The sequence below is a fragment of the Rhineura floridana genome, chromosome 11, assembly GCF_030035675.1.
Source record: "Rhineura floridana isolate rRhiFlo1 chromosome 11, rRhiFlo1.hap2, whole genome shotgun sequence".
NCBI lineage: Eukaryota > Metazoa > Chordata > Lepidosauria > Squamata > Rhineuridae > Rhineura > Rhineura floridana.
Window position 1 is genome coordinate 43697734 of NC_084490.1, and position 21308 is coordinate 43719041.

The 21308-nt window shown below is 44.1% G+C and overlaps 2 protein-coding genes across 7 annotated transcripts in view; one reads left to right on the top strand and one right to left on the bottom strand.

Moving 5' to 3' along the window:
• Positions 1–204: 204 nt before the first annotated feature.
• Positions 205–10146, bottom strand: ATP5MC1 (ATP synthase membrane subunit c locus 1). Of its 3 annotated transcripts, none has more exons than XM_061590586.1 (5): positions 10079–10146; positions 8104–8151; positions 6412–6489; positions 4682–4857; positions 205–436 (listed from the first exon to the last, which is right to left on the bottom strand). In XM_061590586.1, the coding sequence occupies exons 2-5, from the start codon at positions 8140–8142 to the stop codon at positions 322–324; spliced, it is 408 nt and encodes a 135-aa protein (XP_061446570.1). In that variant the 5' UTR covers positions 8143–8151; positions 10079–10146; the 3' UTR covers positions 205–321. The 3 variants fall into 3 exon arrangements, with proteins under 3 accessions (XP_061446570.1, XP_061446569.1, XP_061446568.1); XM_061590585.1 differs by lacking the exon at positions 10079–10146 and adding an exon at positions 9992–10074; XM_061590584.1 differs by lacking the exon at positions 10079–10146 and adding an exon at positions 9810–9925.
• Positions 10147–10386: 240 nt separating this feature from the next.
• Positions 10387–21308, top strand: part of CALCOCO2 (calcium binding and coiled-coil domain 2) — a 43563-nt gene continuing 32641 nt past the window's right edge. The window contains exons 1-2 of one of the 4 annotated variants that reach the window (XM_061590578.1): positions 10583–10654; positions 13517–13566. The gene's annotated coding sequence lies outside the window, so the exon portion shown is untranslated. Of the gene's footprint in view, positions 10491–10569; positions 10655–13516; positions 13567–14399; positions 14728–21308 lie in introns of those variants that run through there. The other 3 variants (XM_061590580.1, XM_061590579.1, XM_061590577.1) reach the window with 3 other exon arrangements.

Below are 21308 nucleotides of genomic sequence, written 5' to 3' on the forward strand. Positions count from 1 at the left end.
AGTTATCTTCATACAACATTTCTAAACATCTGGGTGCTGCTGGTGGCACTGATTAGTGTTATCCTAGCTTTTTGACTAACTGTATTTTATTACATTGCAAAAGCCATCTGTGATGAATTGATAAGGTGCATTAGAAATTTCTCTCCTCACTCATTATATATTTAAGTATGATGAACAAGCACTAGCTGAAAAAAAAAACCAAAAAACTTGAATCTTATTTATTTAGATAAAGTTTGTTTAAATCTGTTAACACCCTGGCAAGGGAGGCAGGCTCAAATCAAAGAGGACACAGACAGCAGCTGCAGCGTAGCTCCAAGGCTTTTACATGGCAAACAAAATGAGGAATGCCACCATCAAACAGAAGAGCCCCATGGCCTCCGAGAGGGCAAAACCCAGGATAGCGTAAGAAAACAGTTGCTGCTTGAGGGATGGGTTCCTGTAGGTAGACAGAGGGAAAACCTGTAAGGTAAAATCCTATTGGCATCTCTAAAATAAAGAGTTGCAAGATGTTTCCCAAGCCTACTTTTGAATGATTCTTTGTAGACTCTCAGGGTTGAATTGAAGCCCAAGTGAACACTGGAAGAGCCTTGTTAAGTAGTACAACCAGGTCCAGTGCCAGTGGGCAGTCAGGCTGGGCACTGGCCTGAGGGTCCAAGAGCTCACGGGCCCACCACCCACCAGCACTGGGCCTGGAACTCCTGCCACCAATACCATTACCACCACCTCCTCCGCACTCACTCATCCCTTCAGTGGCTGGAGGCTCTGGGTGCTCCACTGCTCACCCTTCTACAGCCACTGCTGCCAGAAGCCCCACCCCCTCAGAAGCAGGCTCTATAGCCATGGAAACCAAGCTTTACTTATAGACAAAGAATCACATATTTTAAACCATACTTCCTTGACAATAGTTTGTGGGGCCTGGAGAGTAGAAGGAAGGAGGGGAAAGGAGAGAAACTGAGGGAAGCAGGAACTTTGACTTAGGACCCCTTAATCTCTGAAATACATGGGTACATTCTCATTAAACACATTATGTCCAAAAACCTGTGAAGATACTCTGCCTGAATACAGCCATGCAGGGATTCTGGGGATTTGTTCAGTCTTAAAAAAGACATGCAAATCTAGTATGGTCACACACTTTTGAACCAGTGACACACTCCCCCATAAAGGCATGTTCATCTTTCATGGCACAAGCAGGGACTATTAGAGAAGGTTTACAGCAATAATATTCGCAGTCCATACATACTGAAAACAATTGCATCTATAGCAGAAGAAACAGCATCCTGAAAATGCGGAGACAATATTCCAGCTGATATGAGCACTATGTGTTTGATACACGCTATAGCTCACATTAAAGGTAGTTTTGGCTTTTATTTTTTTTTACAGGGGCACTTTTGAATCCGCAGGAATGTTGGTTGTCCTCTCAGCCAACTCTCAGATCTCCAGTTGCTGCTTTTAAATGCCAGATCGGTACATAATAAAATCTCCCTCGTCCATGATTTGATTGTGGATGAGACAGCCGATCTGGCATGCATAACCGAGACCTGGGTGGATGAGCAGGGAGGAGCTAGTCTCTCCCAGCTCTGCCCACCCGGGTACCTGGTTCAGCATCATGGTAGATCTGAGGGTCGGGGAGGTGGGGTTGCTGTGGTCTATAGGAGTTCCATCCCTCTCATCAAGCACCATGTTCATGTAGCTACTGGCCTGGAGTGTTTGCACCTTGTGTTGGGTCAAAGGGACAGACTGGGAATCTTGTTGGTGTACCGCCCACCCTGCTGCCCAACGGCTTCCCTAACTGAGCTGACGGAAGTGGTCTCGGAGGTGTTGCTGAGATCCCCAGACTATTAGTACTGGGGGATGTCAACATCCATGCCGAGGCTACTTTGTCTGGGGCGGCTCAGGACTTCATGGGCTCCATGACAACCATGGGGCTGTCCCAATATGTCAGTGGCCCAACACACGTGTCGGGGCATACTCTAGATCTTATTTTTGCTACTGGACATGGAGATGGTGATCTGGATGTGGGGAGTTTTACATCTCTCCCTTTGTCATGGACAGATCACCGCTTGTTGAAGTTCAGACTTACAGCGGCCTTTCCCCTCTGCAAGGGTGGGGGAAATATTAAATTGGTCCGCTCCCGGAGACTAATGAATCCTGAAGGTTTTCAAAGGGCTCTGGGGGATTTTCTGGCTGATAAGACTGGCGCTTCTGTCGAAGCCCTGGTTGAAATGTGGAATGCGGAGATGACCCGGGCTGTTGACACGATTGCTCCTGCACGCCCTCTCCTGTGTAGAGCTCATACAGCTCCATGGTACACTCCAGAGCTGAGAGCGATGAAACAAGATAGGAGGCGGCTTGAGCGGAGGTGGAGGCGAACTCCTGACGGATGCAATTATGCACTGGTAAGTGCCTCTACTAAGTTGTACTTAGGAGCGGTGAGGGTGGCGAAAAAACAATATTTTGCTGCCACTATTAAGTCATCTCTTTGCCGACCAGCGGAGCTCTTTAGAGTTGTCCGAGGGCTACTTCATTCTGGCCCTAAGGACTCGATAATGTCATCGGTAGCCCGCTGTAATGAGTTTGCTGGGCACTTCCAGAATAAGATCTTATGCATCCGTCGGGACTTAGACTCCCAGTTTACAGCAGTTGATCCAAATGAGGTGTCCGGATGAGTTTTATTGGATTTTTATTGGATGAGTTTCAGTTGGTTCAGCTCGAGGACGTGGACAAGGTGCTTGGACAGGTGCGTGCTACCACTTCTGCTCTAGATCCTTGCCCTTCTTGGCTAATAAAAACTAGCAGGGATGGAACAGTTGGCTGGGCCAGGGAAGTGATAAATGCCTCTTTACGAGAGGAAGTGGTCCCTGGCCGTCTGAAAGAGGCGGTAGTGAGACCACTCCTGAAAAAATCCTCCTTGGACCCTGAAAACCTTAACAACTATAGACCATTCGCAAATGTTCCATTCCTGGGCAAGATCCTGGAACGAGTGGTTGCTGGCCAGCTACAGGCGCTATTGGATGAAACTGATTATCTAGATCCATTTCAATCGGGTTTTAGGCCCGGTTTCGGCACTGAGACAGCCTTGGTCGCCCTGTATGATGACCTATGTCGGGAGAGGGACGGAGGGAGTGTTACTCTGTTGATTCTCCTTGATCTCTCAGCGGCTTTCGATACCATCAACCATGGTATCCTTCTGGAGAGGCTCGTGGAGTTGGGAGTTGGAGGTACAGCTTGGCAGTGGTTCCGCTCCTACTTGGCGGGTTGTCTCCAGAAGGTAGTGCTTGGGGAACATTGCTCGACACCGTGGGCTCTCCAATGTGGAGTCCCGCAGGGGTCAGTTCTGTCTCCCATGCTTTTTGACATCTACATGAAGCCGCTGGGTGCAGCCATCAGGAGTTTTGGAGTGCATTGCCATCAGTACGCTGATGACACGCAACTCTACTTCTCCTTTTCATCGTCTTCAGGTGAGGCTGTTAATGTGCTGAATCGTTGCCTGGCTGCGATAATGGACTGGATGAGAGCTAACAAACTGAGGCTCAATCCTGACAAGACTGAGATGCTGTTGGTGGGAGGTTTCTCTGATCAGATGGTGGATATTCACCCTGTTCTGGACGGGGTTACACTCCCCCTGAAGGAGCGGGTTCGTAGTTTGGGAGTATTTTTAGATCCTTCCCTGTCACTTGAGGCTCAAGTAGCCTCGGTGGCACGGAATGCGTTCTACCAACTTCGGTTGGTAGCCCAGCTACGTCCCTATCTGGACAGGGAGGACCTCACCTCAGTTGTCCATGCTCTGGTAACCTCTCGATTGGATTACTGCAATGCGCTCTACGTAGGGCTGCCTTTGAAGATGGTTCGGAAGCTACAGCTTGTGCAGAATGCGGCAGTCAGACTGATAACGAGGACCAAGCGGTCTGAACATATAACACCTGTTCTGGCCCGCTTGCACTGGCTACCAATATGCTTCCGGGCCAGATTTAAAGTGCTGGTTTTAACCTATAAAGCCTTCTACGGTGCGGGACCGCAATACCTGCTGGAACGCCTCTCCCAATATGAACCTGCCCGTACACTACGTTCAACATCGAAGGCCCTCCTCCGAGTTCCGACTCATAGGGAAGCTCGGAGGACGATAACAAGAACTAGGGCCTTCTCAGTGGTGGCCCCTGAACTGTGGAATAGTCTTCCCGATGAGGTGTGCTTGGCGCCGACGTTGTTATCTTTTCGGCGCCAAGTTAAAACCTTCCTCTTTTCTCAGGCATTTTAGTTTTTTAGTTTTAAATATGTTGTAATTGATCTTAGATTTGTGGATTTTTATATACATGTCCCTTGCACCGATTTATTGGATTTTATTGTGTATATTTATATTTCTCTGTTGCACACCGCCCAGAGAGCTATGTTACTCGGGCGGTATAGAAATTCAACAAATAAATAAAAATAAATAAATATTGGTTTTGGGAAAGGTATTAGCATACCCATAAGTAAGACACTTGACAAGAAAATTCCATGTGGAGCCCACCAATCCCCTTTTCCTTCTATTGCAGCTTTTGCAGGCTAAGATTTCTAGTAACTGCTGGCTACCTATAAAAACTGCTTCTCCCAAGAGGGGTAGATTTGGGGGTCAAAGTCTTCACAAAAAAACTAAACAACCTGCCAGAACAAAGCACAAAATGGTTTCCCCAAGCTAGTTTACCTGGCATAACCAATGATTAAACTGCCAAACACTGTCCCAATTCCAGCTCCTGAGCCGGCTACCCCCACAGTAGCAGCACCAGCACCGATGAATTTAGCAGCAGTGTCAATATCACGGGAGACAGCACTGGTTTGGAATTCCCGATGAGCCAACTGAAGATTGGAAACTCCGAAAGGCTGTGGAGAAAGCAATTACCATGATTTGTACCAGATACTTGAGGGCTCCACATCATTTTCCCTTTCCGTGAGCATTTAATCCGTATGTTCCCAAACAATGAGTTAGGACTGCAGTGGATAGACCTTGCAGAATCTACTTTGCTTTTTTACTAGAACCTTCAGGTCTGCCAACTAGAGACAGATGCAAAATAGTGGTTCAGCTGAGGAGATCACTAAGAATTAAGGAATAGGGTGCCCATAAATTTGTGAGCAATAACAGAACCAAACTTGCAAATCCCTTTAAAACAATCCCTCACACCTGCTCTTTTTCCAACAAGCTAATTGGGTGGTGGGAGCTTTTTAGTTGCTGCTGCTGTTAGGCAACTAGGGGTCAGAAATCCTTGTCGATCTGCCTATCACTCAGAAGTTACCAACAGATCCGAATCTGCCTTCCCCTGGGTCAGGACATACCAAGACAGGGATAGGGAAGGAAGGGAGAGGAGGAAATAATGTGTGGACTGCTAGCCTTCTTAACACTGGCAAGGAGGGGAGAATGCCACACAAGTGTGACTGCCAGGTCATGGGCTGGCAGCATGCAAAAATTCTTCAGTTCCCCTAATGAAACCTTTAGGAAAAATATGACCTCACCTGTATCCAAATTCTGAAAATCAGTCTGACACATAGGCAGAGAGATGCTTACTTCACACAAAAGGAATACCAATTATACCATTCCTCAATCCAGTAGGAGTAAAAAAAATTCAGGGGGAAGCTCTTCAGCATGAATGTTAGAATACCTATACAGGGTTCATAAAGGCTTAAATTCATGCAACTTGCCATTCAAAAGAGGTTTTAAATGGGCCAGGAGGGTGATCACTTGAGATGTATGCTAGCAACAAGATTAGGATAGCTTTTCAACCCTGTGCAATGGCATGCCTTAAAAAAAAATCAAGCTCATGATTTCAAAGTACAGCAGCAAAGAGTCTCTAACTCTGCTTTTGAGCTTTAAAATTATTAATTAGGGCCCTAAAAGAAGCAACAAGGCAATAGCTTCTGCTAAAGAAATGGTCCCTTCTTATATTATGTTTGTAGTGTTTGTGAGCTGCTGAAGTATTCATTCCATTATTACTCAAATTAACATGAGACACTCTAGGCCATGAAGGAAGAGCTCTCTTGAAGAGATTACTCCCATGCCAGTAGTACACCACTTTTTCCGAGGGGTGAAAATCATTTAATCACTCTTGGGAGTATGGGTGTCTCCCAAGAGATCCAGATCTTCTCATGGATCCTAAGCTGTCAATGTAATGCAAGAAGTGGCAAGTGGTAACCTATGAGTATGAAGGCAAAGAAATCAGTGTTGTTCCCACACTGAGAAAATAATTTATAGAATTACAATAGAAAATCATTTCTATGTAGTGTAGCATGTTATTGATAACTGTTCATATCATTTGGCTGTGGTTTGATATTATCGTATAATGCTGTTAGCTACTTTGGTCTTCCTTTCAGAAAGAAAAGCAGGGTAGAAACACAGAAACAAAAACTAAAGACAGCAGCAAGGGGCCATGCCGTTTATATTACCTGCACAGTCTGAGTCTCTGGCCTGCTCAATACAGACAGGGAAACTGGCCTGGTTAGAGCTCGAGAACAGCAGCGGAACTGGAGAGAAAAATGTTAAATTCATATCAGAATACAAAGAACTGCTCTGTATACATGTCAGTGCTATCTGTTCTGACTGGTAGTGACTCTACAGCATCATAGCCAAATATATTTCTTAGCTCTCCTACTCAATCCTTCAAATTATAGGTTTGAGGGATTTAACGTGGGAGTAGAAACTTGCAGAATGCATCCCTATATCACAGAGCAAAGGCCTTCCCCCTAAATTTGTGATCAGGCAGTTCCCTTCCAATATCTATCTATTAATCATGATCTAGTGAAAATTCTCTTTGGCAGGGATGCTAAATTTTGCTTGCACACACAGGGTCTCTCATATTAAGAAGGGGCATGTGTGTAAGAGGGACACAAATTAAAGGAGTTTAGAAATTCTAGGCATGGGCAACTGTCTTCCTAATACCTTTTGTGTCATGACCTGTGCACTCAGCAAATATTTATGTCCAATTTACTCATTTTTAAATAATAATCAACTGCTTCAGGGTCCAAAGGATGGAAATAAAACAAATAGAACAGGCCTTTCTGATCCAACATACCAAGATATTTGTTATTTTCCATTATAATTTCTGGATTATTAAGTCCTGCACAACTCAATATCCAAGAAACATTAAATAAAGAGGGATCAGTAATTACAATCCAGAGTATTTGGCTCAAAAAAGTCAGTCATATTAAACTCAGCAATATACAAGCATTTGTGTACTTAAATTTGGTTTACTAGATTTTTATTCCACCGTTCAACATAAGTTTCCAGGGCAGTTTACATATAAACATAAAAGCAACAGCACTTTTATGTTAGACAGCACCCAGCATAATGTGAGTCAGAGGTGATGTCGCCAATGGCTTTCAGTGCTCTGTTCAGATGCAAGACCTACTACTAAACTCTAACCTACAGGACGCTTACATAGTTTTCATCTGCCCTTCTCCAACCATTATTTCTACAGATGGTTTTAAAGGTTTTATTTACTTGATTCTAAGTCAACCTGAAAGGTAAGTTGTTAGTGCAAAATATACATTTCATTTATGTAGATAAATTTTAACTGGGTCACATGATGGGACTCAACTTGGGTCATAGATGAGTTAAAAGTGGACTAGCTGACCTTGAGATCTATGATAAATGACAAATCTAAGCTGCCTCTTCTCTATGGATGCTTTATGGTGCTGTGATTTTATATCACAGGAATACTCTTGGAGTCAGAAATGGGGAACCTGTGGCCCAACGTTATTGGGCTCCCAATTCCCATCAGTTCCAGCCAGAATGGCCAATGGTCAGGGAGGAAGGGAGTTGTAGTCCAACATCATCTGGTCCATAAGTTTCCCCCATATCTCCCATAAATTCAGTGTCATGAATAGGCACTCTAACATAATAGGTATATATTGGCTAGTAACTTTTGTTGATATATTTGCAAGTCTGGTTTAACCATTGTTGACTAAGGTTCAAATGACACCTCAACCAGGTCACTCTTAGCTCTTCTTCTTTAAAGAAGAGTATTTGTGATCCACTTTGCAGGACTGTTGTAACAATGAGGAAAATAAGACGTGCAACATATTAAAGTCATCTACTACCTTACCTTGTAAGGCACCTACAAGTAACAAATTCCTTACCAGAGCTGGCGAGGCCAGGAGCGCTACTGAAGTCTGCATTCTGATTATCTTGAATAAAAGGGAAAAGTCATATTTTACACAAACACACACTGAATACTCTCACTGAACTAAAAGGGAAAACACCGGGTGGGCAAAATATCCCATGCCTAAAGAACCAGTAGATTATTTTTCCTTATCTGTCTTCTTCTGTTTAGGTATAGCTTTCTATTAATGGTTTTTAAAGTGTCAATCCAAAATTAAACTAGAAGAGTCTTGAAGGAATGCTATTCAAAAGGAGCAAGGGAGAACCAGGAACAGCCAGTAATTGTGCAACAGTGACTTCCAGCTGTAGGCAGACACCAAAAGGGTCATGGGAAAGACTGATCTTATCTATGTTTGTCTGACACACAATTGCTTCTTACAGAGGTCAGACACTCTGCTGAACACAGGAATGGGGCATATGAATCTATAGTTAACTGAAAGAAGGGTGCCTAAGAGAGACTCTACATACCTTTGTTAGCTAAGAGTCAAGAAAAATTAGGCAATAGGACTTTCAACAAGCTAGCCCACATTTCAAACTATTAACTATCTCCCTGCAAACTCTCATATGGAAAGGGAACCTAGTAGGCTACAAAGCCTTTTGTCCCATCTCAAGTATCAACTTTCCAAACCCTTCCTCATTGGGGGGGGGGAGACCTCCTTCAGCCATTGGAATACATCCCCATACACCTTAATTGACTTCCAACACTCAAAAAGACTAGTTTGCTTCATATTAGCTATTGCCTTCTGTGCAGTTGTTACAATCTACTCTTCCTACTCCCTATTATCTCCACAGGCATTCCCTTGTTTTTCCCCATTTTTTGTCTGACCTTTCCACCAGCACCTCAAAGCAGATGAAATCAGTCCTCCCTCAAAACAGAACACCCCAGTACACAGTGTCTTTCCCTCACACCAGCTATGTTAAGAACCCTTCATCAGCTTGATCTCATCTGCATCAACTCAAGCTACTACCTCCTCCAAATTAAAAAAACTCCAAATTAAATAATCCCCCACCCCCAGTACATATTGCTCCAAAGTCCACTTGCTCCCAAACTCTTTCCTGACCTTTCAAATTACTCTCCCTACTTGCTTTTTCAACTTAATGTAAGGTAATGGCCTAAAAACACTTAATCCATCTGGGCATGCATACCTCCAACCCACCTTCCCACCTCTAAGCACAACCTTAGAGGTACACGCTTTTAAGCCATACAATCTTTCCACAAACTGGTGTCCTCCAGATGTCTTGTACTACAACTCCCATCACTCCTGCCATTTGCTGAGCTGGCCAAGATTGATGGTAAATTAAATCCAAAAATATCTGGAGATCACCTGGTTGGGGAAGGCTGTTACACCACATACTCACTAAATCAGATCCACAAAGATTCAGAAAGCACTGGCTTTTTCCCAGCTTTGACTACAAAGTCCAGAGGTGTAGCCATGGTTGGATGCTACAATAAACACAATTAAAAAAAAGCCTTGTGGCACCTTACAGGCCTGTTGTACCAGAAGCCACCCTAGAGTCTATAGACTAAAAGTTAAGTATGCCTTTCACCGTGTTTAGGATTGTAACCTAAATCAATTAATCGTTAAGGTACCACAAGATCTTGAAAGATTCACCCAAAGAAAAACCACTGCGACATACTTTTAATTATTTTAATTCAGAGTAGCCTTTGGTAGCCAGGACTTACGGAGCGTAAATAATGAATTAATGAGAATGAACTAAGTACCGGGCCTTCCCACTCCATTTCCTCCATGCAACCATCTCTACACACCCTTGCCCTTACAATGGAACCAAACATCAGGCAGACACCCAGACATCCGCCCTGCATGGCTCCCCTTTCCCTTGCACAGCCGCCACCTTTCTACTAACCTTCGAAAACGAATAAAGGCTGCACCAAACCTCTAAGTCGTTGCTCCCCTGACTGGACACAGCCAAGCCCCTCCCGCTCTCGCTCACCTTGCCAATGTACCACAGCGTCCTCCGCTCCTATTGGCCGCCGCGACGCAAGGAACGCCGCCCGGCCAGACCCCAATGGCTCACGGGAGGCAAGCCTCATCGCCGCTCGCTATTGGGTTCCACTCCTCGCGCTTGTATCCCTCTGCGTGAGGATTGGCCAGCTCCGAAACCTTTCGGGTCACTCATTGGCTGCTCGCCTCCCTCGTTCCCGGGAGTGTTCCATAGAGAGCGTCCGAGGAAAAAGGCCAGAGAGGATGAGTCACGTGCCCGTTCTTGACAGGCTGGAGGTTACTGTCCAGTACAGTACTCGGGGACGTTGTACAGTCACATGATATTTGGGGGGGAATGCCGTCATTTCGTGACGTAGAAGAAATTCCGTGTGCCCACTGGCCACCGTCTCGTGTGTGATCAGGCACGTGTTTAGTTGCTGGAATTGGTTGCTGTTCCCAAGGAGTGTACATTTAAGGCTGATACCCTCGTGCGTGTGCGCGGCTTGATCTCATAACTTCTGTTTGCTGTACTATTTGATGACAAACGGCTGCATGTGAGAACTGAATCCGTTGAAAAGCATTCCGTGTGAGTTGATATGGACCATTTGTCGCTGGTTTTATATCCGCGACGGCCCATTCACACAAGGATGCTGCGGTCAGGAAGGGGACGATCATGTATGCGTGAATTAGGCCGTGCGGTAATTTCACTAGTTTCCATTGGGAGTTGATTCCTAGCTGGGACTGCAGGTTTAGGCTGCAACTCCACTTATGTGGGAATAAGACCTATTGAATTCAGTGGGACATATTATGAGTAGACATGGTTAGGATTGCAGCCTAAATAAACAGGTGTCAACCTCGCCTAATAGTGTAGTACAGGCAGTTTTAACAACAAGAAACACAGTATATAGGTGAAACAGTGTTATAGCTGCTGGTTGACCATCACTTTGTTAGGTGAATCGCTGCTTGATATTTCCTCAGTTGCACTTAATAGAAGTTTATTTCCTGAGAATTCAGAATCTCCTTATGTTTTTAACTAGATACAGAGCTTTGACACCACTTCCACAGACGTAAGGCTGCAAATGGGCAGCAGAAAAAACAGTTCAGTGGAATCCTATACATGTCTACTCAGAAGTTAGTCCAATTGGGTTCAGTGGGATTTACTTCCAGGTAAATGAGTATAGGATTGCAAACCAAGGAGTTTTGGACTAGGAGACTGAGAGATGTGAGTTGGCTAAAAAAAAGCATCTTGGGATGCAGAATCTTTATTTGGGGATCTGATGTGAGATAGTAGGCCTACTGCCTTGTAGGAATGGCTGCCCCCAGTTATGCTGTGCATATATTTTTGTAGTAAGTCTCCAATCGCTCATCCAGAGGAAGCTGAATGTAGTAGCAGAACTTCTTGTCAAAGAAGTGGGGAGCATGTAATACTAATGTTTGAAGCAATTCTCAGAATGGTTCACACATTGTTAGAAATGACAACAAGCAGAGGTACAAGTCTTTTGTGCTTGATGTCCAAAGGGGCACTGTATTTGCACAGATGTGTATAGATTTTGACTAATTCTGTCTCTTTCTCACACACATACACACACAAATTCCTCATCAGACATTTCCACACCCGCTGGTCAGATGCCAGGGCTTGGGCCCTGATATGTGTGATAATAATTAAGATATTGCCTCCAAGATACTACCTCAGAGATGAGGGGGCTTTGTCTTCTCATCACTGAGTCAGTACAGCCTGTCCCTGTGAAGAAACTTCCAGGAAGGCTTGAATGCTAACGGCTCTCTTTTTAAACAAATAAGCACTGGCCTCTTGTTCATATGGGCTTGAATTCAAATCCCAGCTCAGTCATGGGCACATTGTAGTTTGTTCTTTATTTCCCATCTGAGAAATTGGAATAAAGGCAGAGTTTCTTAGAATATATTGCTGTGAAGATGGATGAACTATGAAAAGATTACTTGACTTGAGTCGTAAAGATATGGCCGGTTATTGTTATGTGCCTTCAAGTCAATTACAACTTATGCCGACCCTAGACCTCCAAGAGCATCTGTCATGAACCACCCTGTTCAGATCTTGTAAGTTCAGGTCTGTGGCTTCCTTTATGGAATCAATCCATCTCTTGTTTGGCCTTCCTCTTTTTCTACTCCCTTCTGTTTTTCCCAGCATTATGGTCTTTTGTAGTGAATCATGTCTTCTCATTAAGTGTCCAAAGTATGATAACCTCAGTTTCATCATTTTAGCTTCTAGTGACAGTTCTGGTTTAATTTGTTCTAACACCCAATTATTTGTCTTTTTTGCAGTCCATGGTATCCGCAAAGCTCTCCACCAGCACCACATTTCAAATGAATTGATTTTTCTCTTATCCGCCTTTTTCACTGTCCAACTTTTACATCCATACATAGAGATTGGAAATACCATGGTCTGAATGATCCTGACTTTAGTGTTCAGTGATACATCTTTGCATTTGAGGACCTTTTCTAGTTCTCTCACAGCTGCCCTCCCCAGTCCTAGCCTTCTTCTGATTTCTTGATTATTGTCTCCATTTTGGTTAATGATTGTGCTGAGGTATTGATAATCCTTGACAAGTTCAATGTCCTCATTGTCAACTTTAAAGTTACATAAATCTTCTGTTGTCATTACTTTAGTATTTTTGATGTTCAGCTGTAGTCCTGCTTTTGTGCTTTCCTCTTTAAGTTTCATCAGCATTCGTTTCAAATGGCAGGTTACAGAGCAGTATAAAGAAAATGTAAATTACTTCAAAAATAGCATTTTATGTTTAAGCTGATTTTCCTCCTGCTCCTGTACCCTTTCCCCAGTATCTTACATGGAAACATGCAATGCAGCTATGCTGATCATTTGAATACACATTTCGTCCCTGACTAGTACCCTGGTCAGCAACTAATTTTGTCAAAAAGTTACTTTAAAGAGGGGTCAAAACTGATACTCATACCAGAAAAAAATCCATCATCTTCTTGTGTATGTATTTTTTTAAAAGCTCTGCTTTAGAAGGAGTTTCAGTGCAGACCTTTTTGTGCCCCCACTGCACATCAGCTAATGGGCAACAGGACTATGCCTTGCTCCAGCAAAGGAGCAATCAGGAGCTCACTTTAAGCTCAAGATTATTTTTTTGTAGTCATTTGGATACCTGCCCTGCACAAGACATCATATGTAGGGCAGGTGGGCATCGTTTGTTAGGAAGAGCCTCGCAAGTCAGATTTGAACCCCACCCCAAGTTATATACTTTGTCATGTCCATAGTTATCTTTGAGGTGGATTGATAGATATGTCGGTCTCCTCACCCACCAGCAGGAGGAGATATTCACCTATGGCCTTTGGAAACAGTTAATCTTATTACCTGAGAATGGCTCCCCAAGATAAAGAAATAGTAAGACATTGTTTCCACCAGTGATGCTAGGACTGCAGTCCTAAATTTGGAATATCTTTCTTTCAGGTGAACTTCTTTAAGGCTGGCTTGCAATCATAAGCAATACTTAGGAGGAAGTAAGTGTCATTTAACCATAGGCTTGTAATTACTAGACTGGGACACAGGGCTGGTTTCTACTTTCAATAGAATGTTTATTTTTGCCTTTTCCAGGATTCAAATGAGAACTGCCTATAGAAAGCAGTAGAGAAAATGTGTGTGGGATTTTTAAAAAAATATTGGTAATTTAAAAATGTAATGTGACTGTATGCAAGGGCATGGAACATAAGGCTTCTCTGTGCAATTGAATGCTGGGTTTTGGCTGGGTAGCCCTATTGGTGTTTTGTATCAGTGATTCTTAATTGTTGAAGGCAATTTTTCCTCCATCTTTATGATCTCCCAGTGTACTCCCTTATTTTCTCTCATATGAGTAAATGTACACCAAGCTGGCTAGCCTGGCTCTTTGACACCCATCAGGATTATGGACATTTTGCAGGTAATACTTTCCAAAGCTACCTCCCTTTAAAAATAAAATAAAATTGTGTTACCCCTTTCCTTTGTTATAAATAATTAGGTAATTGGGAGGGGGATAAAACGCATGCTTCCACAGAGAGGGTTGTGGTTTCCTATGACTGTTCTCAGTAGAACTTTTTCATTCTGTTTAAATATGCAGCCAGCAAACGGAACTCGGGTCACTGTGGACTGGGAACCAACCTGTATTTTCAAGGATTTTAAAATGGTTCCTTTTGCTTTCTGTCCCGCACTGACAGCAACATTCACTCATGACGACTCATGACGTGACACGCTGTCCAAACTTAAGGGCGTTTCTGTCAGGAAAAAAGCAGGGTTAAACCTATGCTCTGTAGCGTCCCTCCACTTTCAGTTTATGTTCTGAACGGGCCTCAAGGGCCGTCGCTCTGTTAGCACGAAGCAAAACCGGAAGACTTCGACGTGCCGTCCTACGACTTGAGAGCCGTAGATGCTGAGATGCTCCTGAAGCAAGAGTTCTCTCTCTGGCCCTAACAGAAAGAACTACGCTTCCCAGCATTCCGTGCAAAGGGTAGCGCCTTCAGCTGTAACTTTCCAGACTGGGGGCTGTCCGATGTTCCAGGGTATCAAGTTTCTTCCTTTTGCTAATCAGCGTCATCTTCGCTGTTTGAGGGGAAGCAGCCACCGGTCGTTCTTGTAGGTGTCTGTATCTCCGCGAAGGGGTCTTTTTGGCTTCCAGTCTCCGCTGAAGGGTGAGTCGGCGGTTCGCAAGTAGAGTTACTCGACTTTAGCAACAAGTAAACTCTTTCTTTAGTAATGTCCTTTGTCGACTGTGACCGGGAAGGGGGCAATTGATGATGATGATGATATTATAATAATAATGTCAGGAAGGGACTTGCGTAATGGTGGTAAGTGGAGGAAGGAGATGGGGCAGAAGTAGTAATTGGTTGCATTTTTATGACATCTTGTGTTTGCTTCTCCAGTTTACGTAGGAAGCAACCTTATACTAGATCGGACCGCTGGTCCTCTACTTCGGGGTAACCAGTGTGATGCCCTCCAGATATTGTGGGCTACAACTCTCCTCATCCCTGACTGCAGAGCTGATGGAGGGCACCATGGTGGCAGGCTGCACTACTCTGACTGGCAGTGGCTCTCCATGGTCTAGGGCAGGGGTCCTTCTCATCATCAGTTGCCTGATCGTTCCAACTGGAGATACTGGGGACTGGGACTGAGACCCTCTGTATGCAAAGCAAGAGCTCTGCCCACTGAGCTATAGTTCCTCTCTTCTTGTTTCATTATTTAGGACAAAGGAAGTGTGCAGGACAATTGCTGGCTTTGGCTTGCTAGGGGCTTGGGCACCCCATCCCCTGCTGTGTGATCCTTCTAACAGGAGATGCCAGGAATTGAACCTGAAACCCTCTCTATGGAAGGATGTGTTTTATCCCCCTCTCAATTATCAAATTATTTAGGACAAAAGAATGGGGTAATACAATTTTATTTTCAAAGGGAGGTAGCTTTGGAAAGTGTTACCTGCAAAACATCCATCATCATGATGGGTGACGAAGAAGAGCTTGTATTTAGTTTTGTCCGGTTACAGGTTTCCTCTCAGTGAGGGCCAGGCTAGCCAGGTTGGTGTACTTTTACTTATACGAGAGAAAATAGGGGAATATGCTTGGAGATCATAGAGGTGGAGGCTAAATTACCTTCAGTAATTAAGAATCAAGTTTCCTAACTGCCAAGACGTATCCTGGGTTCTGTTTCTTGATTGTGCTAAATTGTCATGGCATGTTGCTGCATGAGAACTGGCTTCTGTATTTGTGGATTATTTAGCCAATGTATACCCTACTCTTCCTCTAAAAGGAGCTCTGAGTGGGTTGTTACTCCCATTTTATCCTCGCAACAGCAGCCATATGAGGCAGTTTAGGCTAAAGCAATCACTTGCCTGAGGTCAGCCTGTCCTCTTTATGGCTGAGCCAGGTTTGTAGCCAGGTGTCAGGGGTGGGGTGAGGTGGGGACATACAGTTTTATGCATCCCAGCAGCATATGCTGTGATATCGTGTGTGTGTGACTAGAGTTTCCAGCTTTTTCCCCGTTGTCCTGCTCCTCTGCCTTGATGATAATAGTCTGACTTGCAGAGGAAGCTTTTTCTCATCCCTCATGTTAGGAAAAAGCGTTCCTTACTCAGTGCCTGTGTTAAAAAGGTTCAGTTAGAGTAGAGTGGAATGGAGGGGAAAGATGGCAACTGTATATGCAACATACTTCTATGGAAGTATCTGCAATAGAGTGGGAAAGGGTAGGGGGATTTAAATTTTTGTTTTATCTTCAGATGTATTTATGGACAGCTCTGGAAAGGATTAATTTGGCACTCTGAGGTCAGATTTAGGAGCAAGGTTGTAGAAGAGTTGCCCCCCCTCCCCAGATTGCCCTTTGTGATCCTGTTCTAGAGGGATCCCTGCCCCCGCCACAGTTTCATTAGCCTCACCCCCATCAACAGTTGGACACCTCCTAATCCATTCCTGTCCCCCTCATCCCATATTGAGGAATGGATTTATAATCTCAAAATCTTTAGTAGATTATCACAGAGATGGCACTGTAAGATTCCCCTTCTGGCTAGGCTAAAGCCAGTGGAGCTGTCCTTGCAAGTCCTGAATATGTATCCCATATTCAGTGATCTGATTTGGTGGTGGGGAGCGAGCTACACTTATCCTCCTCAGTGGTGGGATTAGTGAAGGATCTGTTTATATTCCACCCCCCTGGGTGCCTGCTGCCAATTAATTCTCTCTGATCTTTTAGACTGTGGCCTGTAAGACAAATAAACTAACCATAATGCAGTTAAATAAGCATGGTGCTTTTTAAATACCCTTTCTGGAATATCAGTAGGATAGCACTTGGAGGGGGGGAAGAATCACAGTAAATGTTCATCACTTCAACACCGGAGAGACAATTACCCAGGCTTCAAATAACTAAATACAAATCTAAAATAAGCTGTTGATAAGATGATAGGTTGTTACTAGGATGATGTGGTATCTGCTAGTGTTTATCATGTTTTAGGTCTTGTACAAAATAATTTGTAAAAAATCTGAGTGTTGAGAAGTGGTGCTGGAGGAAAGTGTGTGCCTCTAAAGCAGGAATAGCCACTGTAATACCTTCCAGATGTTGGTGAAGTACAGTTCCCATCATTTCCGGCCACTGGCCATGCTGGCTGGAGCTGATGGAGTCCATCAACATCTGGAAGGCTCTAAGTGGGCTGCCCTGTGCTCTAAAGCATTAAATACAGTTGATCTATTCATTTCACAGTCACAAAATGGTTTAGGCATCTGGAATGGGAATGTTAGTAGTGGTTCTATTACATTACAGGACTGCCTGTGATGTGCTCAAACAGTGTTGATGGCATTTGTGTAACTATCCTGAGCTGCAACCACAGATTTAAAGCAGAAATACCTTCTGAGGGAATAAGTTCATTTTCCCAGTTCTAAAATAACCCATTGTGCATCTAGTGCAAGGAATATGAACTTTCCCCAATAGAAGCATTTGAAGTAGCAAATGGGTTAGTGCAGCTGTCCATTTGTTATGGTCAATGGACAGGAAGGGGCTTAAAACAAACAGAAACTAGAAGGAGAAAGAGGTGATGTAGAGTAGTTTCTTTTACACCTGGGCTCATGAACTGGGAAGCCTATGGTCAAATATCTCTTCTGTCATATACGCTGTCTAGGTGACCTTGGGCAAACCACTGTCTGTCAGTATCAGCCCTTAAATCTGTGATTTGAGGATAATACTACTTTCCTACCTTGCAATACTGTTGTAGGTTTTACTGCAAGAATATATATGAACCATTATGTGGAGGGGCATGAGCGCAGGAGCAGCACACGCATATAGCAGAGCCTGGGTTCAATCCCAAATCTCCACCTGTGAACTTGGAGAGCCACCATCAGTCATTGTAGATCGTATTAGACCAATGGCCAGTATTACAGGATGCGTAACTCATGATTATCTGAAGCATTTTGCACAGTCAACAAAGCAAGCCTCCATCTTCTTTCCACCTACAGTATCAACAAATATTAAGAAAGCTATGGCCTCTTCATAGGTCATTTGTGAACTAGTATAATGTAGTGGTTAAGCAACTGCACTTGGAACTCATTGGCTAAAATCTCACCTCTGCCATGTATTCACTAGGCAGTATTAGACAAGCCACCCTCTTGAAGCTTTTATTCCACCCGCCACCTGCAGTATGTGTATGACAATACTGTCCTACTTTGGAAGGTTGTTTGTAATGGTTACTGGGATAATGTATTTAAAGCACTTTTGGATGCTGTAGGCACAATAATAAAGCATTATTATTAATGGTGCTAAGTGAGGCCAGTGCAGATGCCTGCAAGCTAGGAGTGATGTTATTAACTGCTGCTGACAAACATACCCAGTGCTTGCATTTTTGTGGCTTTCCCCCCTGCTTTTCTTGCATCTTTGGATTCTTTCTAGACTGGGACCATCTTTATTTACTTTTTCGGTCCTTTCATCTTCCTCCATCCTTGGCCTCCGTTGGTAATGGCATCCTCCTGACCAAAACAATCAACACACTTTATATCAGGAGTTCACGCAGGCAAAGCATGGGGAGGCCATCTGCAGTTTGGCCAGGGGAGAGTCAGGCTCTTTCCTAGTTGGCCTGAGCTCTTGTTGTTTCTGTTTACCCACCTATAAATGTCCAAAAGGAGATTTCTAAGTATACCTGGCAACCAAATCAGTTATTGAAGGGGAAACCCAGGAAGACGGGGTTTGGTGGGGGAGGGAAAAAGTTTAAATGTTTGTCATGGTGGCTTTAGGTACACTGAGCCAGCCTTGTACTTAGCTGTTCACCTGAGCCATAAATGGAGCCTGTGTTTCCATGCTGGCCATGGAAGAAGAAGGCTTCCTTTCCTCTGCAACAAGCATGGAGATGCATCCAACTAAAAGGTTAATTTAAAAAACAAAAAACCTTGCAGGCTAGTAATTTTTGTGAGCGTTTTTTGTGAGGCCTGGATTGAGTCCTCTAATTGTGGATTTGCAAAGCTCCTGATGATTATAATTCTTTGTGTGGCCTCTCGATACATCAGCATATATCAATATGCAAGCAATGCTTTGGCTTCTCTACTCTAGTTCTGGATTTATCCCTCTAGCAGTCTAGATATACAAACAGTACTTCACAATCCATAGTTTATTCTACAGTAAGATTACTAGATCTTTTACCAGTTCTGGTCCTATGCCATAAAGAGGAGTCCCAGCCACTAGTCTGGGCAGTGTTGCATAATGGGTAAAGGGTTGGACTAAGACTAGGAGGACCCAGTTTCAAATCCCTACTCAGGCATGAAGTTCACTCGGAGATATTAGGCCAGTCAGCATCTCTCAGCTGAGCCCCAAAGGGTTGTTGTGAGGATAAAATGGGGAGGGGAAACCCACATTACCCTGAGTTCATGGGAGGAAATGTGGGGTCAAAGTGCAATAATAGCAATGAACTGTAATTGCTAAAAGACTGGTGAACCAGGAAGTTTCTGATTTAGATCTGACTTCTGCAGCAAACCATTCCTTCTTAGCTCTTTTATCTGCATCATGGAGTGCTATAAGGATTACTGAGTGAGCCTAAATAAATGCATTGAACACCCAAATGCTATATAAATGTTGAAGTGTGATTATTCAGAAACTGAGCAAGTGAAGCTTTTGCTGACATGGATGGGGAAAGCTCCACTGGTTTAATTTCTGCCTATCAGCCTGCTGTTAGGGCATGCTGGAGCAGTAAGCAGCTGTCTTCTGCCAAGTCCTGCCATTTGGCTTGGGAGTCGGCATTTGATGGCCTCATGGCATAGTTAGGTGGCAGGTGTGTGTCCTACACCCTGCAGGAGAGTCAATTCCTGGAACTCGAAGAAGGTGTGGCTTTTCTCTGTCGCATGGAAAATGAAAGCTGTAGTCTGTTGTGGTTCTGCTCTAAGCAGGCGGTGCTGTGAAATGCTTTCTTAATTCCAGGAAATCGAACAGCTGGCAGTTGGTCCTGCTTATACACAGCCATTATTTCATTTTTGCCTGTTCAGAAGAGAATGGAAATGAGCAGAACATGACAAAGGGCTATCTTTGCTTTGCTCTGAAGATGTTGGGCGTTTGAATCTGTGTTGTGGAAAACTCCCTAGTCCTGGGATAATGGAAGGAAGAGATCTTGACAGTGAGAGACTGTCCAGCAAGAGGCAGGTGTGAGCAGGACAGGTGCTATATCTCCTCTTCTTTGGTCTAGTTCATTACTTTGATTTTATTTTTTACATATTTATTACCTGGAACTCAAGACAGTGTACATGCACCCTGCTTTTTGTCCTCTCAGTAACCCTGTGAAGTAGGTTAGGCTTGAGAGGGAGCGACTGACCCAAGGCACCCAGTGAGTTTAGTAGCTGAGCAGGATTTGAACCTCTGACTCCTAGTCTATAATCATCACATCATATTGGCTTTCTAGAGCTAGGCTGGCTCCCCTGTCAAGTTGGTGGAGCACATCTGCCATTTTTCCACCCTGGTGTGGCTTCTGTGTCTTAAGCAGCAATTAAAAAGCACAGGAGCTATGCCCAGGAAAAGTCGGCATCCTCGATGGGGAAATTATCTGCTTGGCCACACACTCCTCCTTCCAGAGCTCAGGAGATTCCTCCTTGTTCTCCTTTTCAAGGCCTGAGGCAAGGGTTGGGAACCTGTGGCCCTCCTGATATTTCTGGACTACAGTTCCCATTATCGCTAACCATTAGCCATGCTGGCTCAGGTTGATGGGAATTGGAGTCCAGCAACATTTGGCCACAGGTTCCCCAGACCTGGCCTAAGGCCTGCTCATGGAGGCAGCTTTCCTTAGAACAGGGGTAGGCAACGTGGTGCTCTCCAGAGGTTGTTGGACTTCAACTCCTTTATTCCTACAAGAGCACTGTTTTAGTGCACACCTCCCATTAATTTCAGCAGAACTTGTGCAGGAGAACGTCTCACTGGATTGTACTCCATGGTCTAGGTCCATCCATCTCCCACTCTGCTGCCCCTGATGATATCCAAAATCTGCCACACTATGGGTTTACATGAATAGAAGGCTGCTTCTGTTTACACCTACTTGTGACTGTTGGGAGGGTGATTTTTTTCTGGGTGTGGAGGGAAAGGCATAACATAGCATCTTGAGGCCAAGCTGAACTGAGATGGGGATTTTCCTTGCATCTCAAATGAGTAGAACAGCATGTCCCCCAGGCATGTCCCTTGCATGATCAAGTTATTCAGATTTCTGCTATATATAACTCCAAATCCTGCCACTAGATACCAAGGAACCTGCAGATGGAATAGATTTCAGGCAAGATTA

Coding starts and splice junctions, on each gene's coding strand:
- ATP5MC1 (XM_061590584.1), bottom strand. CDS start 9,920: ATGTTTGGTTCCATTGTAAGGGCAAGGGTGTGTAGAGATGGTTGCATG. Junction 6,490..8,103: donor TCCTGGCCTCGCCAGCTCTG/GTAAGGAATTTG, acceptor TTTTCTCTCCAG/TTCCGCTGCTGTTCTCGAGC. Junction 4,858..6,411: donor CAGAGACTCAGACTGTGCAG/GTAATATAAACG, acceptor CTTTCTCCACAG/CCTTTCGGAGTTTCCAATCT.